This window comes from Centrocercus urophasianus, unplaced genomic scaffold (genome assembly GCF_019232065.1).
Source record: "Centrocercus urophasianus isolate 14NV4802_14NV808 unplaced genomic scaffold, USGS_Curo_1.0 seq_11, whole genome shotgun sequence".
Lineage (NCBI taxonomy): Eukaryota > Metazoa > Chordata > Aves > Galliformes > Phasianidae > Centrocercus > Centrocercus urophasianus.
In genome coordinates this window covers 82,725,251-82,743,598 of record NW_024884253.1, presented here as the reverse complement: position 1 = coordinate 82,743,598, position 18,348 = coordinate 82,725,251, and the positions used below count along the sequence as shown (strand labels likewise).

The window sequence follows — 18,348 nt, the reverse complement described above, 5'->3', positions numbered from 1 at the left end:
CTGGGATGTTGGCAGGTCAGGCTGTGGGTCAGGGAAGATGATCCCACCGCGGTCCCTGCTGCAGCCCCATTAACCTTTGTGGCTCAGCTCCTCTGCCTGGTTAAAATTTAAACACTTGCGTAAGTGGTTTGCTGAACCGGTGCCAGCAAGATCAATGTCTTGCAGGACCAAACACATTAATTCTTGCTCTCGGAGAAGTAGCGGGGATACAGACGAGCCAGAAAACTAAACAATTTGGGAGCATTTCATCCAATGAGAAGGGCAAATTCCAAAGCTTAGGAATCCTCATGCACTTTGAAAGAAAAAGAGAAAGGGAGTTCAAGGTTCCCCTGCCACAACAAGCCTGGGGCTGTGGCAACCATGACTTTGCCCAGATGAAGGATATTTTTGCACACCGGAAAGAGCCAAGACACTATTTGTCCTACTGGTTTGCAGGAACAGATTATGTATTCAGCAGCCTCTTGTTTCTAACTTCAGAAAAAGTTTCCAAATATTCTTTTCTTCTGCTCGATCTTGTATTGAAGAACAAAGCTCTCGGGAGAATGGGCAGCTAGGAGGCACGTTTGTTCCTGGAGTGATACTAAACTCCTTCAACAGAAACAGATGATAACAAGTACACTAAAAGCAAAAATAAAATATGCCTCAAATAAAAGCAATATACTTCCAAAACAAGGCTTCCAAGCACACTGGTTTCTCCCTTTGGGAAGAGGATACGAGAATGAACACACGACACCTGTTAGTCACGTCACTTAACTGCATGCCTGGAAAGTACTCAGATCTCATGGAGATGATGATGACACTGAAAGACCCTATGCAGAACATAAATGCTGAGCTACAATAAAGGCTTTCAAAACAGCGTAGATGGAGCCATTATTTCCCCCCAGGGTTTTAGACACTGAATTCTTTCAGGAGCTATTTAATTATTTTGTTTTATTTTTGCTCAATCTTTATGGAAAAGCTTAGTAAAAGGACTGTTCGTTTTGACAAGGTTCCTCAGGGAAACCTCCAGACAAAATAGCAGTAATTTCTTCCTCACATAACTCACCAAGAAAAGTAGCAGAGGAAATAGAGGGGTAATAACAGAAAGGGGAAGATAATCATTTAAAAGCAATTGCTTGATACCAACACACAGTAAATGTATTTAATGTCATAAGCACAGGCTTACTTAGGGAAGACATGAATGAAGAAGCATCAGGAGCAAAGGGACACAGCTAAAGCAACTGTAAGAAGAGAAGGGAGGGATGTAGGGGAGAGAATCCCATTAGGGATGGTCTCATGGCCCTGATGAAGGCTTAGTGGTTGGATCCCAGCCTTAGGTTTCTTCCAGAGATTGGGCTGCCAAAGCACTCAGTAATCTGGAGGCCTGCCTGGCCTTCTTTCCCCTTAGAGGGAGACAGTTGTGGTGGAGTCCCATGTATGTAAATACACATGTATCTCTGGTATAACCTGGTTTTCAGAGAGGAGAAAAGTCAGAAAGTCCCACTTCTCTGAAGATATGAGGACTTTTGCCTGAAATGCATGGGCCTGCCAACCTGTGCTTTTCTTGCCCCACATCATCCCACCTTTCCTCCTACCCATAGGCTGTACTCCTGGCTCTGAGGACATCATCCTCTGCCCGGGCAAAAAGAGGATGGTGTGTCAGATCTCAGCCTCCCCCTGGTAGTAGTCTAATAATAGTAGTTTAATACGGCATTGATTTTTTTTCTGTTTGTTTGCTGTTGTATTTTGTTATTTTTAATTTTCAACAGATCTTCCCTTACTCCTCCAGCATCAGGGTATAATCTAGAATTATGATTTTGTTAAGAGTCTGCAGCACCGGTGACTGCCCAGGTCCAACAGGGCCCAGCAGTATCTTCCCCCCTGTACTTGTTCTGATCCTTCGAGGCCTTGAAACTTCATAAACTTACTCACATTGCTGAGTTTTGATCATAACAGCAGTGACTTGTCCCTTTGACTTGACATGCACTGATTTTATGGTTTGCAGTTGACTTGGTGACCATCCCGCAGTCTTGCAGTGACACCATTTGTAGAGTGTCAGTGACATAACTCATTGCAGGTTTCAGGCTTGGGCTTTAGGATGCAAAATATCCCCTTAAAAGTGTGTTGAAAATACTCAGCCGGGGATGTTTTTGAGAGGTGGAGTGTCATGAGAGCAGTAACAGCTTGATGCCCAACACATGCACCTCTGGGTGGTACCCAACCTTCCCAGAGGGCAGACAACTAGCCATGAGCTCTGGTCTTAAGAAAGGAAGCTCCGGTCCCATAAATTCATGTGAACATCAATTTTTCAGCTGTGGGGACAATTCAGGTTCTCTCCTATCTTTTGTTTAACACAGACCAAAAAAGTCTCATTCAGTAAATTCTGTGTTGAGCTCAACAGTACTGCCTGAACCATAGAGAAAAATATCCAAATATTGACATAAGATTGAAAGGAATGGCAAACATCCCACATGAAACTGTTCACATGTCGATTACATATCCTCATTTGCCTTCTATCTTTACAACAACACACATGTCTAACAAGCTTCCAGCTTCTGCATTTTGCTCCTTTGCTCAGTGAAATAGCCCTTTCCTTTCTGAAACTCTCATATAGTTTATACAAAGACTGAGCTAGTCACCTCTTAAGCATCTCCTGGAAAAACAACAACAAACTGATCCACCCTCATTTGGGCTCTTCTAAATCATTTTAATAATAGTTTGGTATTCCAAACTATGAGCAGGTGTATTAAATTTCCCTCTACTCTTCCTTGGGCTGGTTGATGTTTTACTGCTGAAACCTTATTTATTTTCTTACTATTTTGTTTGACTGTGAGAAGCCCACGAGAGCAGAAAAAAAAGCCTCATGAAAGGGACAGCAGCCACTTAGGCTGTATGGGAAGGTTTGCGATGGTTTCTGTAGATGAGATTGGCACACCAGGTGCACATGTAAGTGCTTAGCTAGAACACTGATCCTTAGCAGCCCCAAGTTTACCCAAATCTACCAACAGAGGTTGAAATCTCATTCCTGGGTAGCAGCACTTCCAAACTCCAGAATAAGGAACAGAGAGCTAACCTGACATTTATGGCCAGTAAATATTAAATGTGAAACTGAAGGTATAAAGCAAGCAGCTGGAGTCAGGATGGTGCTCCTGAGCATCACAGCATGTTGTGCCAAAGCAACATGGCTGCGTGAGCCTCTCTCCAGCCCCTTCCTCCCACAGCTCTGTGCTTACAGGGCTTACCCAAGAAAGAGCAGCCTGCTATCTCCCTCCCCCCGTATTGTGCTTGGTGCTTAATAGTCTGTCACACAGTCCACTCATTTCCAGATCTCTGAGCCCAGCTCAGATCCGATTTCCAGGCTTCTTGCCTTTTGCAGACTGCAGCCCATCAACAGGGGTAAATCCTCTCCATGCTGTTCACACCTCCCACTGCTTCTCTCAGGGATGAGGTGACAAGTGTGCCCTCCCTGCTGCCAGCCCCCTCCTCCCCTTGCAGACATGGCTCACTCCACACGGTGCTGCTCTCTGCGGGCCTGAGATTCTCTCTCCAATGACCAGAGAAGAAGGCTGTGCAGACTCCTGACTCACATAAACCAAAAGGACAGCCTGCTGATTTTTAAAATACAGCTAGCAGTTTTGCATGCAGTCACCCTGCGTGACTTAATGAGTCGTTCCCTCCAAATACCTCGTGTTAACGCTTTTCTGTGTTTGCTTGCTTGGGCTCCCTCAGGAGCTGCTGTGGGTTTGGGTGCCCACAGCAGACCATGCTCTGCCAGATTGCAGGGAGGGAGCCCTCTGCTCCTTGCAGCTGTGTCCCCAAGCGAGCCAACCTTGTCTTACCAGAAAAGAGACGTGCCATTGATGAAGCCTCTTTGATGGAGCCTCTTTCTGATCACAGAATCATAGAACGTGGGAATCATTAAGACCTGTAAGCTCATCTAGTCCAACCCATTCCCACCATGCCCACTAACTGTGTCCCTCACTGCCACATCCACACGGTTCCTGAGCACCACAGGGATGATGATTCCACCACCTCCCTGGGCAGCCCGTTCCAGTGCATCTCTATCATATCAGGCTCATCTCTGAGACTGCTGCTGAGAGATCTGCACATGGGAGGCTCTTCCTCCCTCTTTCGTCCCTGTGCCAGGTAAACTTGAGTTTCAACTGGATGAGCAGCCATGGATATGCAGGCAAGGAAAATCTGATCATCTCTTGTACCTTCATTATTGGAAGCTTCCTGTGAAATTGGATTAGCACTTAAACATTGTGTGACAAAGCTTCACGTCCCAGGTTTTGTAAATGCTCTCAAGATTAAAAAAAAAAACACTTGTCAAATTCTTTCTGTATAATTTGGGGACAATTATGGTACCGCTGGATTAATTACAGTGCTTCTACACTGCTTTCCTCTGATTCTACTATTAAAACACAGCAGAAATCAGAGTCTGTTTTGACCTTTATTCAGACCCTCCTGTGAAAGTGACTTTCACAACAGAACCCAATTTGTCACATTTTATTTGTACTTTAATTTTATTATTAACAGATTAATGAAGCTGGTAATGGGTTTCCCGATGCTCCCTTTGGAAACGTGAACTGTGTCCCTTCCTTACATCAATCTGCTGTCAGCAGATGAAGCGCCTTTGCAGAACGCTATTAACTGTTACCAGAAGCAATTAGTCAAAATAGCAAGCCAGCTTCAAACCGAGAGACTCCAAATTCCCTCAGTGTGTGAGGAACGTGAGAGAGCAGGATTTAGCCTTGCCAGCAGACACAAGCTTGTAGGGCCTGCAGTATGCATCTGGGTTAATGACACGGAGAAATGCAAATGTATCAGACGTTAATTTGCTTGAAGGAGCAATGCCAGGCTTAAAAAAAATAAATAAAAAAATCACTTTCCTGTGTCATTAACAGCAATCCCCATTGTGCCAGAAATAGCCATGTTCTGTGCTTGGCTACCCTCCCTGCTTCAGCCTTTGAGATCCATGACTGAAATCCTGGCCACCCTGCAGGCAGAAGGACACTGCTCCCCAGTGCACCGAGGTCACAGTCTGAAAATGAATCATTTTGGAAGTATTCAACCTCCTCCTCAAAGCATCAAAGTCCATCATCCCAGATCCCATCCCTTTTTTGTTGGTACCAGAAGCTCAAAAGGTACTCAACAGGGATACGGGCAAAGCTGGCTTCAGCTCAATTGCCCATGTTTGGCACCACCATCATGCAGACAGCTTTACTGGAAGACCAACCATTGCCCCTCTTTCTCTCCAGCACTGTAAAGTGATGTGATCAGGCACTACTTCTGGTGCACTGATGATTGGAGTAAGTTACTTAGTTGGAGGAAGACAGATGCAGCCTTTGGTCCACCACTGGGCAACTTGCACTCACTGGAGGAACAGCTTCTTGAAAAATCACAATAGATTGTCCAGCACTCCCACAAAAATGGGCTCTCATTATCCAAACACATCGTCTGCTGTCCCAAATCAGACACAGATCCTGTTCTTAAAGAATAAGGATCAAAAGGCACACGTTAAAAGGGGAGTTTAAAATTCTATTGAAAAAAGGAAAAACCAGCAACCACGTTCAGAATCTTAAAAGAATAATTATTTGTGCAGACTTCTAGATCAAACACTGCTGAAATGAAGACTTAACCGACTTAGCCCAAACCTGTGTTCAGAGACTCAAGGGGAGAAGGGGTGATTAAGATAATCAATGTTGACCTGGTGTGCCCAAGTTTTGGCATTTCACCCGTGCAGCATTTTCTCAGTTGTTCGTATCACTAAATGGACTGTTGAATAAAACCACCGAGAACACAACGGAACGCATAAACTTGAAAGACACAGAGCACGTGCTTTCATGTTCCTTTAATTGTGTGTTTGCAGGCAAGGCTCAACACTGAGACCAGCACCACCAAGGCCTGTGCTGATGCTGTGCTCTCTGCTGGCGCTCCCAGGTGTCCTCCTCCATCCGATGAGTTCCCAAGTGCAAGGAAGAACAAAGTACAGAATGCAAATACTTAGAAAGGATAATTTGTAGCAGGGTCTGGTTAAACTACATAATTTCCAAAGAGGTTTTTTTTTTCTTCTTTTTTTTTCCTGTGTCTGCTGTTTCTATATTGCAAATGCTCTGCGTGTGCCCATTTTCAGCAGGACACAAGGGAGAAGCTGGGATGCATTTCTTTGCGTGTGCCTTTTCTAATCTGCTTGAGCTGTCTGATGCCTTCATACCTAATATATTCTGTGTCTTTGATCTGAGCTGGAGGATGTATTGAGTAGGAACAGTGATTCACAGGAGAACAGGATATCCACAGGGAAGCCAGGTACCCAGTCCAGCAAAATTCATCAGCACTAGGTGTGGGAGCTCTTGCTCTGAAACACTGTAAATAAGAGAGAGTCAGAGGATATTATAAGGATGGGGATAAACAAAGAAACATGATTTAAACCTCCAAGCGTCAAAAATGGTTTCTGAACGCCCACCGGATCTGTTGGCAAAGCAAACTCTGATGCCCAGAAGAAAACATCAATATCTACATTGCAAAGAGACGCTGTTTCAACATTTGCTTCTGTTTTGGCTTCTAGATTGTTTTTCCAAGCTGAGGACACACCTAGCACTGGCCAACGGGGCTGAAACACAGGATGCTGCCTTCCTGTGCCCAAGCACCCCAGCGACTTGGTCATCCCCAGCCCTCAGCATGGAGCACTGCCTGTAGGGTGCCCGGCAGCCCTGTGCTCCTGGCAGGTGGGTGGATGTGAGCAGCGACACTCCCTGCCATGCACATCCTTTAATCAAAATTAGAGAGATGCTACCTATAGGGTGCAACTGGCACCTTTGCTAAATTGAGTTTTGTTTTTCAGGAGGTATTTGGTGTCGACACTGAAGAAACTTGCTCACAAATGCCTGCAGTTGGCTTAGAGGTGGAACTCCTAAAGCACAAGGAGGATGTCTTAAGCACCTAACTTAACAAAAAGAGGACATGGTGGATATATTGGAAGTCACAAACAGCCTTCAGCTGGCCTATTTCCAGCATCAATGCCTCATGCATGGTAATGGATTTCAAATTCACTAAGAGAACACAGCTACAAAACCAAACAGGCCTTAACATTTGACCTTCTTAGGGAAAAGAAGCCTCCTATTACCAAAGAAAACTAAGCATGCCTGGCTAATTTACTGATCTTAGGGCAAGTTTTCTTTCCATGACAGAACCTGAGGAATGTGAAGCCTGCTCATCTTTCAGCTAGCATGGTTTCCTTTGGTCTCGCATGGAGTACCTGCAAATCTCCATTCATCTCCTAACACGTGGAGTTGTCCTGTCTGTCTGGAGGGCAGAAGTGGAGGGGCAAACATAACACCAGCAGCATGTTTGCCATAAGGCTTTTTTATGATTCAGCATTTCTGGAACAAAACACGAACATCAAATCAAATAATTACATGCTGTTACATCCTTGTTGCTGTTTGCTCATCCACCCACGGCCATTCCACTTAAGATTATCTAATAAACAATCTGAAGTATTTTAGAGTAGCCTGTTTTTATCCTCAGCCAAGAATAGTTAGCAATCCAGTGTTATGCTAACAATTGCAGGTCTATGACAGCTGTCTGACCCTCGACACAAAAGCCATTAATGGTTTCTATGTGACCTAAGGCTCTAATATTTTATATATTACTAAAGATGGCCATCCATAGGTGTGGAGAGCCACACTAGGCAAAGGAGAATTTCTCAAGGTGCAGAAGGACAATTCTTGTCACATGCTTTTTTAAGACATTCCTAATTTAACATTCACAACTACAGACTGGCCATAACACTTAGTCTATGGTGGCCGACACCTGATGTTCATCTTACAAAGCTTGACAGCAAGGTAAAGAACCCCTGCTAGGGGATGTCTCAAAGGAACTTTCAAATGCAACAGAAGTAGGGGCCCTGCAGATGAATCAGCTGAAGGCTGTCTCAAGCGAGCACTCTTCACTGTAGATTATTTGGCTTCCCTGGCTTTTGGCAAGCCAGTCACACCAAAACCTGTCTTTTTAGGTTTTGATTTTGAGGAAACCATCCCCATGCATCTTTGAATCTCAAAGAGCATCTTTGAAGGGCTGTTCATGGGTTTAAACTGAAGTGTTGATAAAACTTTCAGTGAGGATTATCTTGCAAAAATGAGGGCTTCTGGAAAAAGTATCGTGAGAGTTGTTTTGTGTTTAACGTCCATGTCAGTGGACTGCAGGCGAGACACATCTCTTATTGCTATATTAAGAAACCATTCAAAACTTTTAGTTGAATGTAAAGCAAAATAAGTCTTTGTTTTAAGGAGTATGTTTGTTTTTGTGGTAACCCAGGCTGCGTTCAGCCAACGAATGCAGTCTGAAATAAAGCACATTCAATGTATGTTTCAATTTGTATGTATGCAAAATGCCCCTGTCACGCATGGGGTTGTAATGCTACAGGTAGAGAGGTCTCAGGCTGACTATAGCAGAAGCGGCTGCCGGTGTTTTAGATCTTGTACTAAGAAGGAACAGGTGGGTCATGACGTAGCTTATGAACCCCAAATACAGAATACAGTCACATTATTTTAATAGAGTCCCTGTCCTAAAACCAATATTGTCAAATGGACTGCAAGGGAACAAACCGTCCTCAAAATCTGATATCCACCTTACCAGCAAACATCAAGTCTTGCAATGAGAAATGAACTGCAGTCCAAGCTGAAAGGAGAGCTCCAGGCAACCGCTCGATTCTTTTTCTAGGGAGGGCCCCTGGCACTTAACAGGGAAGCATCTGCATGTCTCTCACAGAAGCTGACCATGTCATGTCCTTACTGTAGCTGTACTTGTGCCCAGTCTTTAGCCAGCACCTGTTTGCACCCCGTTGATGGGAATAGGTTGTGTGAAGATGCCAGACTGTGCCTGGGTGCACAGAGGAGAAACACTCACCCTGGCCTTTTAATGTTTGAACAGCTGTCCTGGATTTGCCAGAGGATGTCTGACAGTCGTTAAAAATTGATCCCTGAGTAAACAACCCAATGCTATTTACTCCAATTCAGCTGTGATAATTTACACCATCCGAAGACTGCCAGTCCTAATCCTGAACTGGCAAATCTCTGTGATGTTTGCTACTAACTTGAACAGAGGGATCCCTGTGGCAAGGGAAGTGCAATTGTGCATTACTGCCACAGTGCACTACTATTCAATTGAAGGAAGAAAATGCAATTTAAAATAGAAAAAGAATTAACTCAGATTGAAAATACTAACTGCTAGCAGCATTCCCAGGTTTGTGCAAATGCAGGACACCTGTGTGCAGGTGTACAGTATAGATACTGGTTACATGCATGATAATAATGGAACTGATAGGCACTGACAGAGGAGAGGTAGGGAGTGTAACCTTCTCTTTACTCTAGTCATTTTCCTAGGATTTTTTTCCCCTTTGCCCAGTGCTATAGAAGTACCTCAAGGAAAACTAATTTTGAAACATTTTAAAGGGAAGGAAAACAGTACAGTCATCAGGGTGGCAAATCTTCTAGAAAAGTGTGATGTCCTCCCAACTCCGCTTGAACAAAGTTAGCTATATCAGAGATCCTGCTTCAAATGAGTACTTCATCTGCTTTACATGGTGAAGTGTGGTGACTGCTCGCTGTCTACTGGTCCTTTTCCTCTATTTTACTGCTGTTGACTTACCAAATGACAGACATCTAACTTTCCTCATTATGACATTATCTGTTGCCTTGCCATTCCTACTCTTCAAGATACCACTTCCATCTCTTGACCTTGTTGTCTTCAAAACACCTGGAACAGAAAAGAGACACATGTAGATGATCTGATTTACCAGGATGAATTTTGTGTTAAACTGGTGATTGCTTCTCTGTGCCAGTACAGCATTTCCTGGCATTAATTCTCAGAACAAGAGCACAGAAAAATTGCTAGTTAAATAAATATTTAAGATACGTCTATGGTAAATCTCTGGAGTTTCTAAATGGTTATGAATCAGAACTTCAGGGCATGTGGAACAGCTACTTCTTAATGCTTCCTGATAAAATTCAGAGAAATACTAATCCTTGCAATAGCAATCAAAATGTTGGCGATAGGCTCACATTGCTGTAAACCTGTGTGATCCAGTTATCTTTTTGTCACATTATAGGAAAATAGCCTGGAATTAATCAGCATAGCTCTAGTTTTCTGGTATATGCTCACTTTGAAGAAGTCAAAACTAATGCATAGGGTTGATTAACAACAAACCTTCCCCTGGTTCCAGTAGCAAGGCTCTCAAATCATATGTAATGCAGCAATGGTTTTCTTTAACTTGGGCTGGTTGAGGTAATTTCACGTTTGGTATAAATGATAATGATGTTAGACACATCGACATCACCACACGCTTATAGAAAGAACATACAAAAGCACAGTGACACTTCACACAGCGGCTGCACACGAGACACTCACAACTTTGGAGTCCGATGCTGCGGAGCGCTGAGAACTCTTAACTCTCATTAACTCAATGTGAGTTGAGAGTTTGGCTTCGTGGTTTGGGTGCTCAGCCCTCAGCGGAGGCTCCACACAACCAGAAATGTCACCAACGTTCACGTCTGACCCGACAGCAATTTCTCGTTTCTAGCATGCGCGTTTCTAATCGCTGGATTAGTAAAACTGGCAGATGATCACAGTAATATAAATGATTTTCTGGTCCTGAAGTGCTCTGAAAGTTAATAAAGCTCACTCACCATCGCCTACAGATTCACAACACACCTTAATGGAATAATGCAACGAGTACAACGCAAGTACAGTACAGAAGATGAAGAAAGGTTACGAAGGGATCTTGAATATTGCTGTTCCTGAATACAAGCAGTACAAGGTGTGAATTACTTCTCTGAGCTGGATGCAGGAGTTGGTCTGTGAACTACACAGCTCAGCTCTCATTCAGCTTTGCTCCTGATGCTTTGCTTCCCACCCTTTTCCTCCAGCTGCTTTGTGCGCCCTCATCCTGATTATTTTCATATAGGCAATCCTGCTTCAAATTGACATCTTAACAGTTTTCGACTGAAATTAGCTTGTTAAAACAGTTTTATAAACTTTTTATCACTGCAAGAACGTGATGGAAGGGCACAGCATAAAAAACAGCACTTTGAAGATCACAGGTCAGCTCGAAACTTTCACAAGTGCGTTTCCTTACAGCATGTGAGGCTTCTTTCCTCAAGTAGCTGAACATATGAAAATTTTCATGGCACCCTTGAACTGCATTCACTGTGTGCAATCACAATTTTTATTCAGTTGCAGGACTCTGGGATCCATCCATGTCTTGTATGCCCATGAGTCTGTCAATATAAGGGCACATGAATTGCATGTGTAAAACCTGTTTCCTTTTCTTTTTTAAATCCTGAATGAATAAGGCAAAGTCAAATTTAGGGAACAATTAACTTTGTCCCGCTTTATCAACTGCTGGGCAGATTTTGCAATTAAAAACAGACATAGAACTATTCCTTTCTTGTTTAACAACATTTTAATTTCAATAAAAAGTGGCTTTATAGTTCAACATTACAAAAATATGTCACCTTGACCCTCTTCCCTCAGGGAAGCTTTCAAATTTAAGGTATGAAGAGGAAAAAAATTGGGCTGGTGGATGCTTACTGTAAAAAAAAAAAACTTGAGGGATTCCCTCCCTGCTTCATCATCACCAGATGTTTTGCAGCGGAAGCTTTTTTTCCAAAAGCCTACAGAAGGTACCCTTTCTCTTACAGCAGGTGAAACCACATGGGCATATGCCATCACCAAATCCTTTTAAGCTGAAAGCAATGGGAACGACACTAAAATGACTGAGTCGAGCACTTCTCCAACTTTGCATCAAGAAGGTACAACGTAAGCAATGATAAAGTCAGTAAACAAAATTTTACTGTAATATTTCATAACACAGATACTGTATTTCTCTTTGAAGTGTAAAGCTACCGTCTTACACAAGAAAGATGGACAGACCCTTTTCCAAGACTAATATGGATACAATAAATATGGAGTTTTACATACTAGATCTGTACACAGAAACTTTGTCCCACAGCCATAAAAATTTACATTTAACAGTGCAACATATAATTTAATCATTTATTTATCTGACATAAGATGTTTACTTACTAAACACAAGCAACTACCTGGGTTTAATATACATATTTTATATATATATATTTTATATATATATATTCAACAATCTGTACAGGTTTCTAAACATAAAACTCCAAAAAGGCACAATCGTCTATACAACATGTACAAAAATGGCTGGAGCTGACAAGAAACAACAATTATTGGTCAAGAGTTCATGATTGCACAAAGATTAGTAATGGGTTTGTGTCAGAAAAATGTGCTTTAAGGAAAGGAAGGTTTGCAAAGAAACCTGTAAGTGTTATAAAAAAATAAACACAATGGAAAACAAAAACTAGGTTGCTATTATGAGTCTATCCTCATCGTCACTGCTGCCATCACTAAACTGCACCGTATTTTGCCTCCGGGGCAATGCTGCTGGCCTGTGTACCTGTCTATCCGGAGAGACAGTTCGATGGACCGGGGACTTGGTTAAAACGTCAGAATTCACCTTTGAGCGGGGCTGTACCGGGGAAGCCCTTTTGACCTGAACCGAAGAGACGTCGCACTTTGGCTTACTGAGGTTGGCGAGGTCAGTCTTTTCAGCATCACCTTTCCCCTGCCCATCGAGTCTTTCATAGTCGCTCGTGGGGGCAGGCTCCGCAAGGCTCTTCACGCTGTACCGCTGGCCACCGGCAACCACCTGAGGAGAAGCAGCCCCGGCCGCGTGGCCCACGTCAGGGAAGCTGGCAGGAGCTGGCTCTTGCTGGACGTCACCAGCTTTGCTGCCTGAAGCTGGTGGTTCGGAGGCTCCTTGCCCATCCGCGCTGACCGGGCTGATGGAGGGGATGAGGGTGGGCAAGGCAATGTTCAGTATCTGCAGGCCTGGGATGTGAGCCTGAGGGCTGGGCTTGCCCTGGGGGGTAGCGCTGGCAGTCAGGACCTGGAGGCCCACGGCATTCAGAGTGATTCCAGGAGGGCGCATCTGTGGGGCTATGTTCGTGTTTGTCAGGCCTAAGATGTTCACCGTCTCCATGCCCAAGGGTGGGAGAGGCTGCAAGCTGGGTGTGCTGAGACCCTGGATGCCTGGCACGTTGATCTGGCCAATAGGAATACATGGCACCACGCTGTTCACTTCGGCAACCCCAATGGGATTCGTGGCGGCAGCCGAGGCGGTGCAACCCACCTCGCCGAGGCCGCTCGTAGTTCTGTGGATGACGCCGACGGCGGGAATGGTGAGTTGCACCGGGCCAGCTTGAATGGGCACGAAGGTGGAGTAGGTGGCCAGGCCGGCAGGGACCACTTGAAGCCCCCCTACCGGCACCATGCCGTAGGGCGCCTTGGCCTGCTGCTGAGAATGCAGCGGAAGGTGGCTGAAGAGGTGAGTCTGGCTCGGCCTCAGCTCGGCAGAGCGCAGTGGGGCGCCGGGCAGCTTCTCCTCCTGGATTTCGGTGTAGGGCGATGCCGTCGCGGTCCGCAGGCTCTGCTCCGCGGGCGAGGAGGGAGAGGTGGCAGAAGGCGTGCTCTGGGAGAGAACGAGAGGGACGTGTTAACAGGATGGTTGCTGCTGCCCCCAGGTTACATGGAATCTCGAGGTTGCTTGGCGTGCTGCCCACCCCCTCACACTTCGTTTTAGATGAAAACAACAACAGACTGGTTCACGGTAAATGCTGCCCAGCTTGAACAATGAACTGATTTCCTTCCTTTCTTTTTCCAACTCCTTCCTCTCCTACTAATTGAATTTTCCTCTCATGATTATCCTTGCTCGTTTCTCTTCAGCACAGGACTCAAAAACATTGCTGAATATCCTCTGTACGTGGCTGTTTTTTCTAAAGGAGGAAGGCAGCTTTGGAGAGCTGTTTATTGTGAAAATCACCTCAGGCAAAAATGTTAAATAAGCCGGCACTTCTGATACACCAGATTCACTTAGCAGAGGCACTGCAGCCTCAGGAAGGCAGGGATAGCATCACAACCCGTTTGCCCATTTATTACCCTAGCCCAGAAAATGGGTGACAAGAGAAGGATGATAACTGCAGCACCCACTGAGGCTGAGGTGATGGATGGACACTGGAATGAGGTGTGAGACCCACATCCCACAGCTGCCCCATCTTGCCTTGGTTTGGTGCACAGACCTGGACAAACAATTGTATTATATACTCTCTTTTCCTCTTATGTAGACTCTTTTACTGGCCAAGGCTAACAACTCCTTTCCTAAAAACACCTAAATCAAGAAATCTTAAACTGCAGTTGAAGTCAATTTTTGATTTTAGGCCTGCCTGTAATACAGAAAGAACAGCACAACTTTATTTGGTTTACAGAGTCCTAAACTGTAATTCAGTGGCTTTGACCAAAAAATTTCTCAAAAAATCTCTGGAGGAGGCACAAAAACAAATTACCAACAAAAGTTTTTGAAAACAGCTAGTAGGAAATGTACTGGTTAAAGGTAAACAGAATTTATTGACCATGCAGTGTCATCTATTCTACATGGGAAGACGTGTCAGAAGGAAGTGAAAGTCTTTCTCAGGACTAAGTGGTGTCTGACATTTCACTAGAAATCTTCATAAGCTGGTTCGGATACTTTTGAAAGAACATACAGCCTTCCTGAACTTTCTCAATCCCTTGTCTCAACGGCAAGAAGTTGGATCCACAAACATGCACGATGGGAACAGACTGCAGATTAAACATCAGAACCACAGCTACCACTTCCTCTGACTGGGAAAGGAGGCAGTCTGGTATGGGATGACTGCCTTTTATCACTTACATGCCTTTTTAATATTAATGTGGAGAATTGTTAGAGTTATATAAATTTAAGAACTTTCCACGATTTTGTCTGTGTGAATATTTTCTTGATCCTTCAGTAGTTCTGTCTGATTAAGAGAGTAAAATCAGTCAAATGCCTTCTTGGTATCTATGGATAACAACTGGACACACAACACAAATATTATGGTCCTACCTTTTGTGACAGATGTCTGCAGCGACCAGAGACCACTACATCTTATTCCCTGTCATGCTACAAAACTGCTCCAACTCATACTTGCCACACGGCACTCACAGTTCTCACAAGCAGGAATGACGATACGTCAAACAATGAAACGCAGCAATAATTTTTACTGGCTTTCCTTGCCAACAGTTCATTATCTAACTCTTTTAAAAAAACCAATTCAGCAGTAGAGATTTTCAAAGAACAAGTCACTAAGTACTTGAACTATCATCAAATCTTTACCTGCTGCTTATGATTTTGAACATTTCCTGCCGCTTATTTTTCTGTAACTGCATGCATCTCTGCTGAAGTCATCACAGACAGGGAGGTAATTACTCCCCTACTTAAAACTTTGCAATATTTTGCATCGTATTTTTCTGGGCATTACCCTGGGAAGCCTTACTGCCCTCATGGTCACAGTAAGAATTCAAAACTTTCAAAAGATATCATTAGGGTCAATGAAGTATATGATTTATGCTGTCCCCATTAAACTCCATTAGAATACTGCTGAACTGTAAAATGCTTAAAACCTGCTGGCTCCCTGTAGCTTTACAAGCACTGGTTGCAAATGTTACTGAATACACCTGCAGTCTTGCTCATCGACTGCACCTTTCCACATGTCTGTCTGCCCAGAATAGTGATGGGCAAAAATGATCCTTTTCCTATCAAAATGCTCCTTCATTTGGAGAAAAACTGGGAGCAGTGGGAACTCAGATCTCAGATCTGTGCTTCTATCTCCTTTTGTTATTCTGCAAAGGCAATCCCTAGATTCCTTGAACATATGGTGCTCATTCTAAATTTACTGTCAAACATATTTGGGGAGAGATAAGCAACTGCCCAATTTTTTGTACAGCAATAAGGCAAAAATCTTTGGGACTAGATTAGTCTTCCCTGGGAGTTACCAATGATTCCACCGTTGTATTTCAGAGTAAAGTGACTTCTGAATTACATCACTTTCCACTGAAAACTTCATGACCCCCACCATACATTCATTCTACATATCTGTAATATCCAATCTCATTTGCAATACATCCTACTAGCTCCAAACTTCATCTGAAATGACTGCATTACAATTAATCCTTTCAGAAACGATGCAGACAGAATTACAGAATTTTAAAAAGTTGTGCCAGTGCCACTACAACACTGCTGTCTCTACAGTCTACACATTTGTGCTTCAGCTATTTTTCAACTCTTTTGAAGCATGAGCCAACAACACTAAGAATGAAGGGCTAGACCTGTGAAAAATCAACGACATGATCTTTAAACAACACTCTGACCCCCAGAACTGGACTCCTACCTTTGTAAGGATTGTGGTTGCTACCGAGGAGTGGGCCACAGTTGTTTCTGGATCGGGGTAATCCACAGACATATGGCGACCTGGAGAAGCAGGAGCAGAGTCCGCCAGTGCAGTACCCGCACTGTGGGGACCAGCTCCTCTCTCCTGGGCTTTGTCCTCGTTTTCTTCCTGGTGGGTAAACTCTGCTGGTGACCTGGAGGTCCTGCTAACTGACTGCGCTGCGCTAAGGACAGTCATCTTGGTGAGCAGTGCTTTTGGGAGACCATCCATGGAGTCCGTGTGAATCCCACCAAAGCAGTCCGGCAGTCTGCTGTCCTCATCAGCGCTTGTGGCATCCTGCAGGCTGTGTCGAGAGGGGTGATGCTGGGGGCTGGCCGTCACCGAGGGGGTTGTGGATAGGACTGACTCAGCTTGGCTATCTTCATCATCATCTTCATTGTCATTTTCATCTTCATCCGCACCATCGGATTCCTCCGCATCAAACCCTGACCGATCACAGCCCAATCTTTGCTTCTCACCTGCAAAAGCAAGCATCGGAAGTTAAGCCAACGAAGGTTCCAGATTGATTAGGAAAGAGGTAGGAGGGAATGATTAGAAATGCCAAAAAAATGCATGCCATGTGCATCTTTCAACTTCTTCCCACGTCATCAAAACAACAAGGAAGATTTTCACTTTTGTTTTTCAGCACACATATTAAGTTATGCAGTTACATAATCTTTCATCTCCCGTTTCCTGTTGCTTTCCACCTTCTGGGTTTGGTTGTTCTTTTAAGCCATTTATAGCCTTTTGCTCAAAGTCACCCTTCGCTCTTTCGCTGGGGGAGAAGTGAGCAGATTCCTGCTTCATTAAGCTCCTAGTGACGACACGCGAAGCTCGTCTGCCAACCTTCACAGTGGGATACTCTCTAGCTGGTTCTGACTCATAAGTGGGTGTCCTTGTACCCAGTATGAATCACTGCTGCAAAGGGTTTTGAAAGATACAAACAGAAAGACTGGAGGCTGTTAGTCAGGAATCTGTCTCGTTAGCAGGCAACAGAGACCAAATTAGACCTTTCCAGATTTCTCACTTTGTTCACGTTTTGAAAGAATTATGAGCAAGTCACCCGAGATGTCCTGGGAGACAAGAAAGCCCTAATCCTATAAAAACTTACTTATGCATGAAATTTTACTCCTAAGAAGAAGCCTTCCTGACTTCAACTCTTAAAGTCAAACTGGTACAGATACTTTGTGCTGCCTGTAGGTAAATTTTTCTACGTAATGCAGTTCTACTGCAGCTTTTCTCCTTCTTTTATACCACAACTTGGAAAGAGAAAATCTTCTTTAGTAAAGAGACAAAATCCCATCTGCTGTATCTGATTCCAAGCCAGACTGTCTGGGATCACATTTTATAAAAAGACAAAATGCTTTGGATGCGCTAATATTTCATACTTGATTAAAGGTCTGTCTGCTGAGCTCCCAAAAAAATATCAGCATAAAAATCATTTGGCTCTGCAAAAGGAGGGATGGCTGGTTAGCCAAAAATGTAGAGATTCTGTTCTGGGGAAATCTGCACAGCAACTTATTATCAAAATGAACGACTCTGGAAAAAAAAGAAACCTTTTCAAGAAGTAGAATGCATTACAAATACATTAGGCTGCTAAGTTACCAAAACGAAAATAAGCATCTTGAGCTGTAGGTAAAATAAATGGGTTTAATTGAGCTACCTCTCAACAAGCTACCTACCATTATAAGCCTTTATGGTTTCAAATGAGCAGTGCAATTAGGAACAAGACTAATAGCTTCTTTGAAAAAATCCCTCTGTAATGATTTTGCCCCTCTCTTGCCTACACAGTAATTTGTACATTAACTAAATATGGAAAATATAGATTTTCTACATTTTCTACAGCAGGCATGAAACCAAAATGTTATTAAAAAATACGTTAAACCCTGCAGATCATTGGAATAATGCTAACAAAAATATGGTTTAGGATTTTACCCAGTCTTCATTTATAACTGTCATCTACAAAATCATTCAAAGAAGAAAATACATAATTTGTTCAGCAGCGTTTTGTCTTCATTTCTGTCAT

The 18,348-nt window shown here is 43.6% G+C and overlaps 1 protein-coding gene across 3 annotated transcripts in view; it reads right to left on the bottom strand.

Annotated features, from left to right (window-relative positions):
- Positions 1–11,807: 11,807 nt before the first annotated feature.
- The window catches only part of HIVEP1 (HIVEP zinc finger 1), a 110,086-nt gene continuing 103,545 nt past the window's right edge, over positions 11,808–18,348 (bottom strand). For all 3 annotated transcript variants that reach the window (XM_042808867.1, XM_042808866.1, XM_042808868.1), the window contains 2 exons: positions 16,284–16,801; positions 11,808–13,531 (listed from right to left, as the gene is read on the bottom strand). In XM_042808867.1, coding sequence (XP_042664801.1) covers positions 12,362–13,531; positions 16,284–16,801 — 1,688 coding nt within the window. In that variant the 3' untranslated portion in view covers positions 11,808–12,361. The remainder of the gene's footprint in view (positions 13,532–16,283; positions 16,802–18,348) is intronic.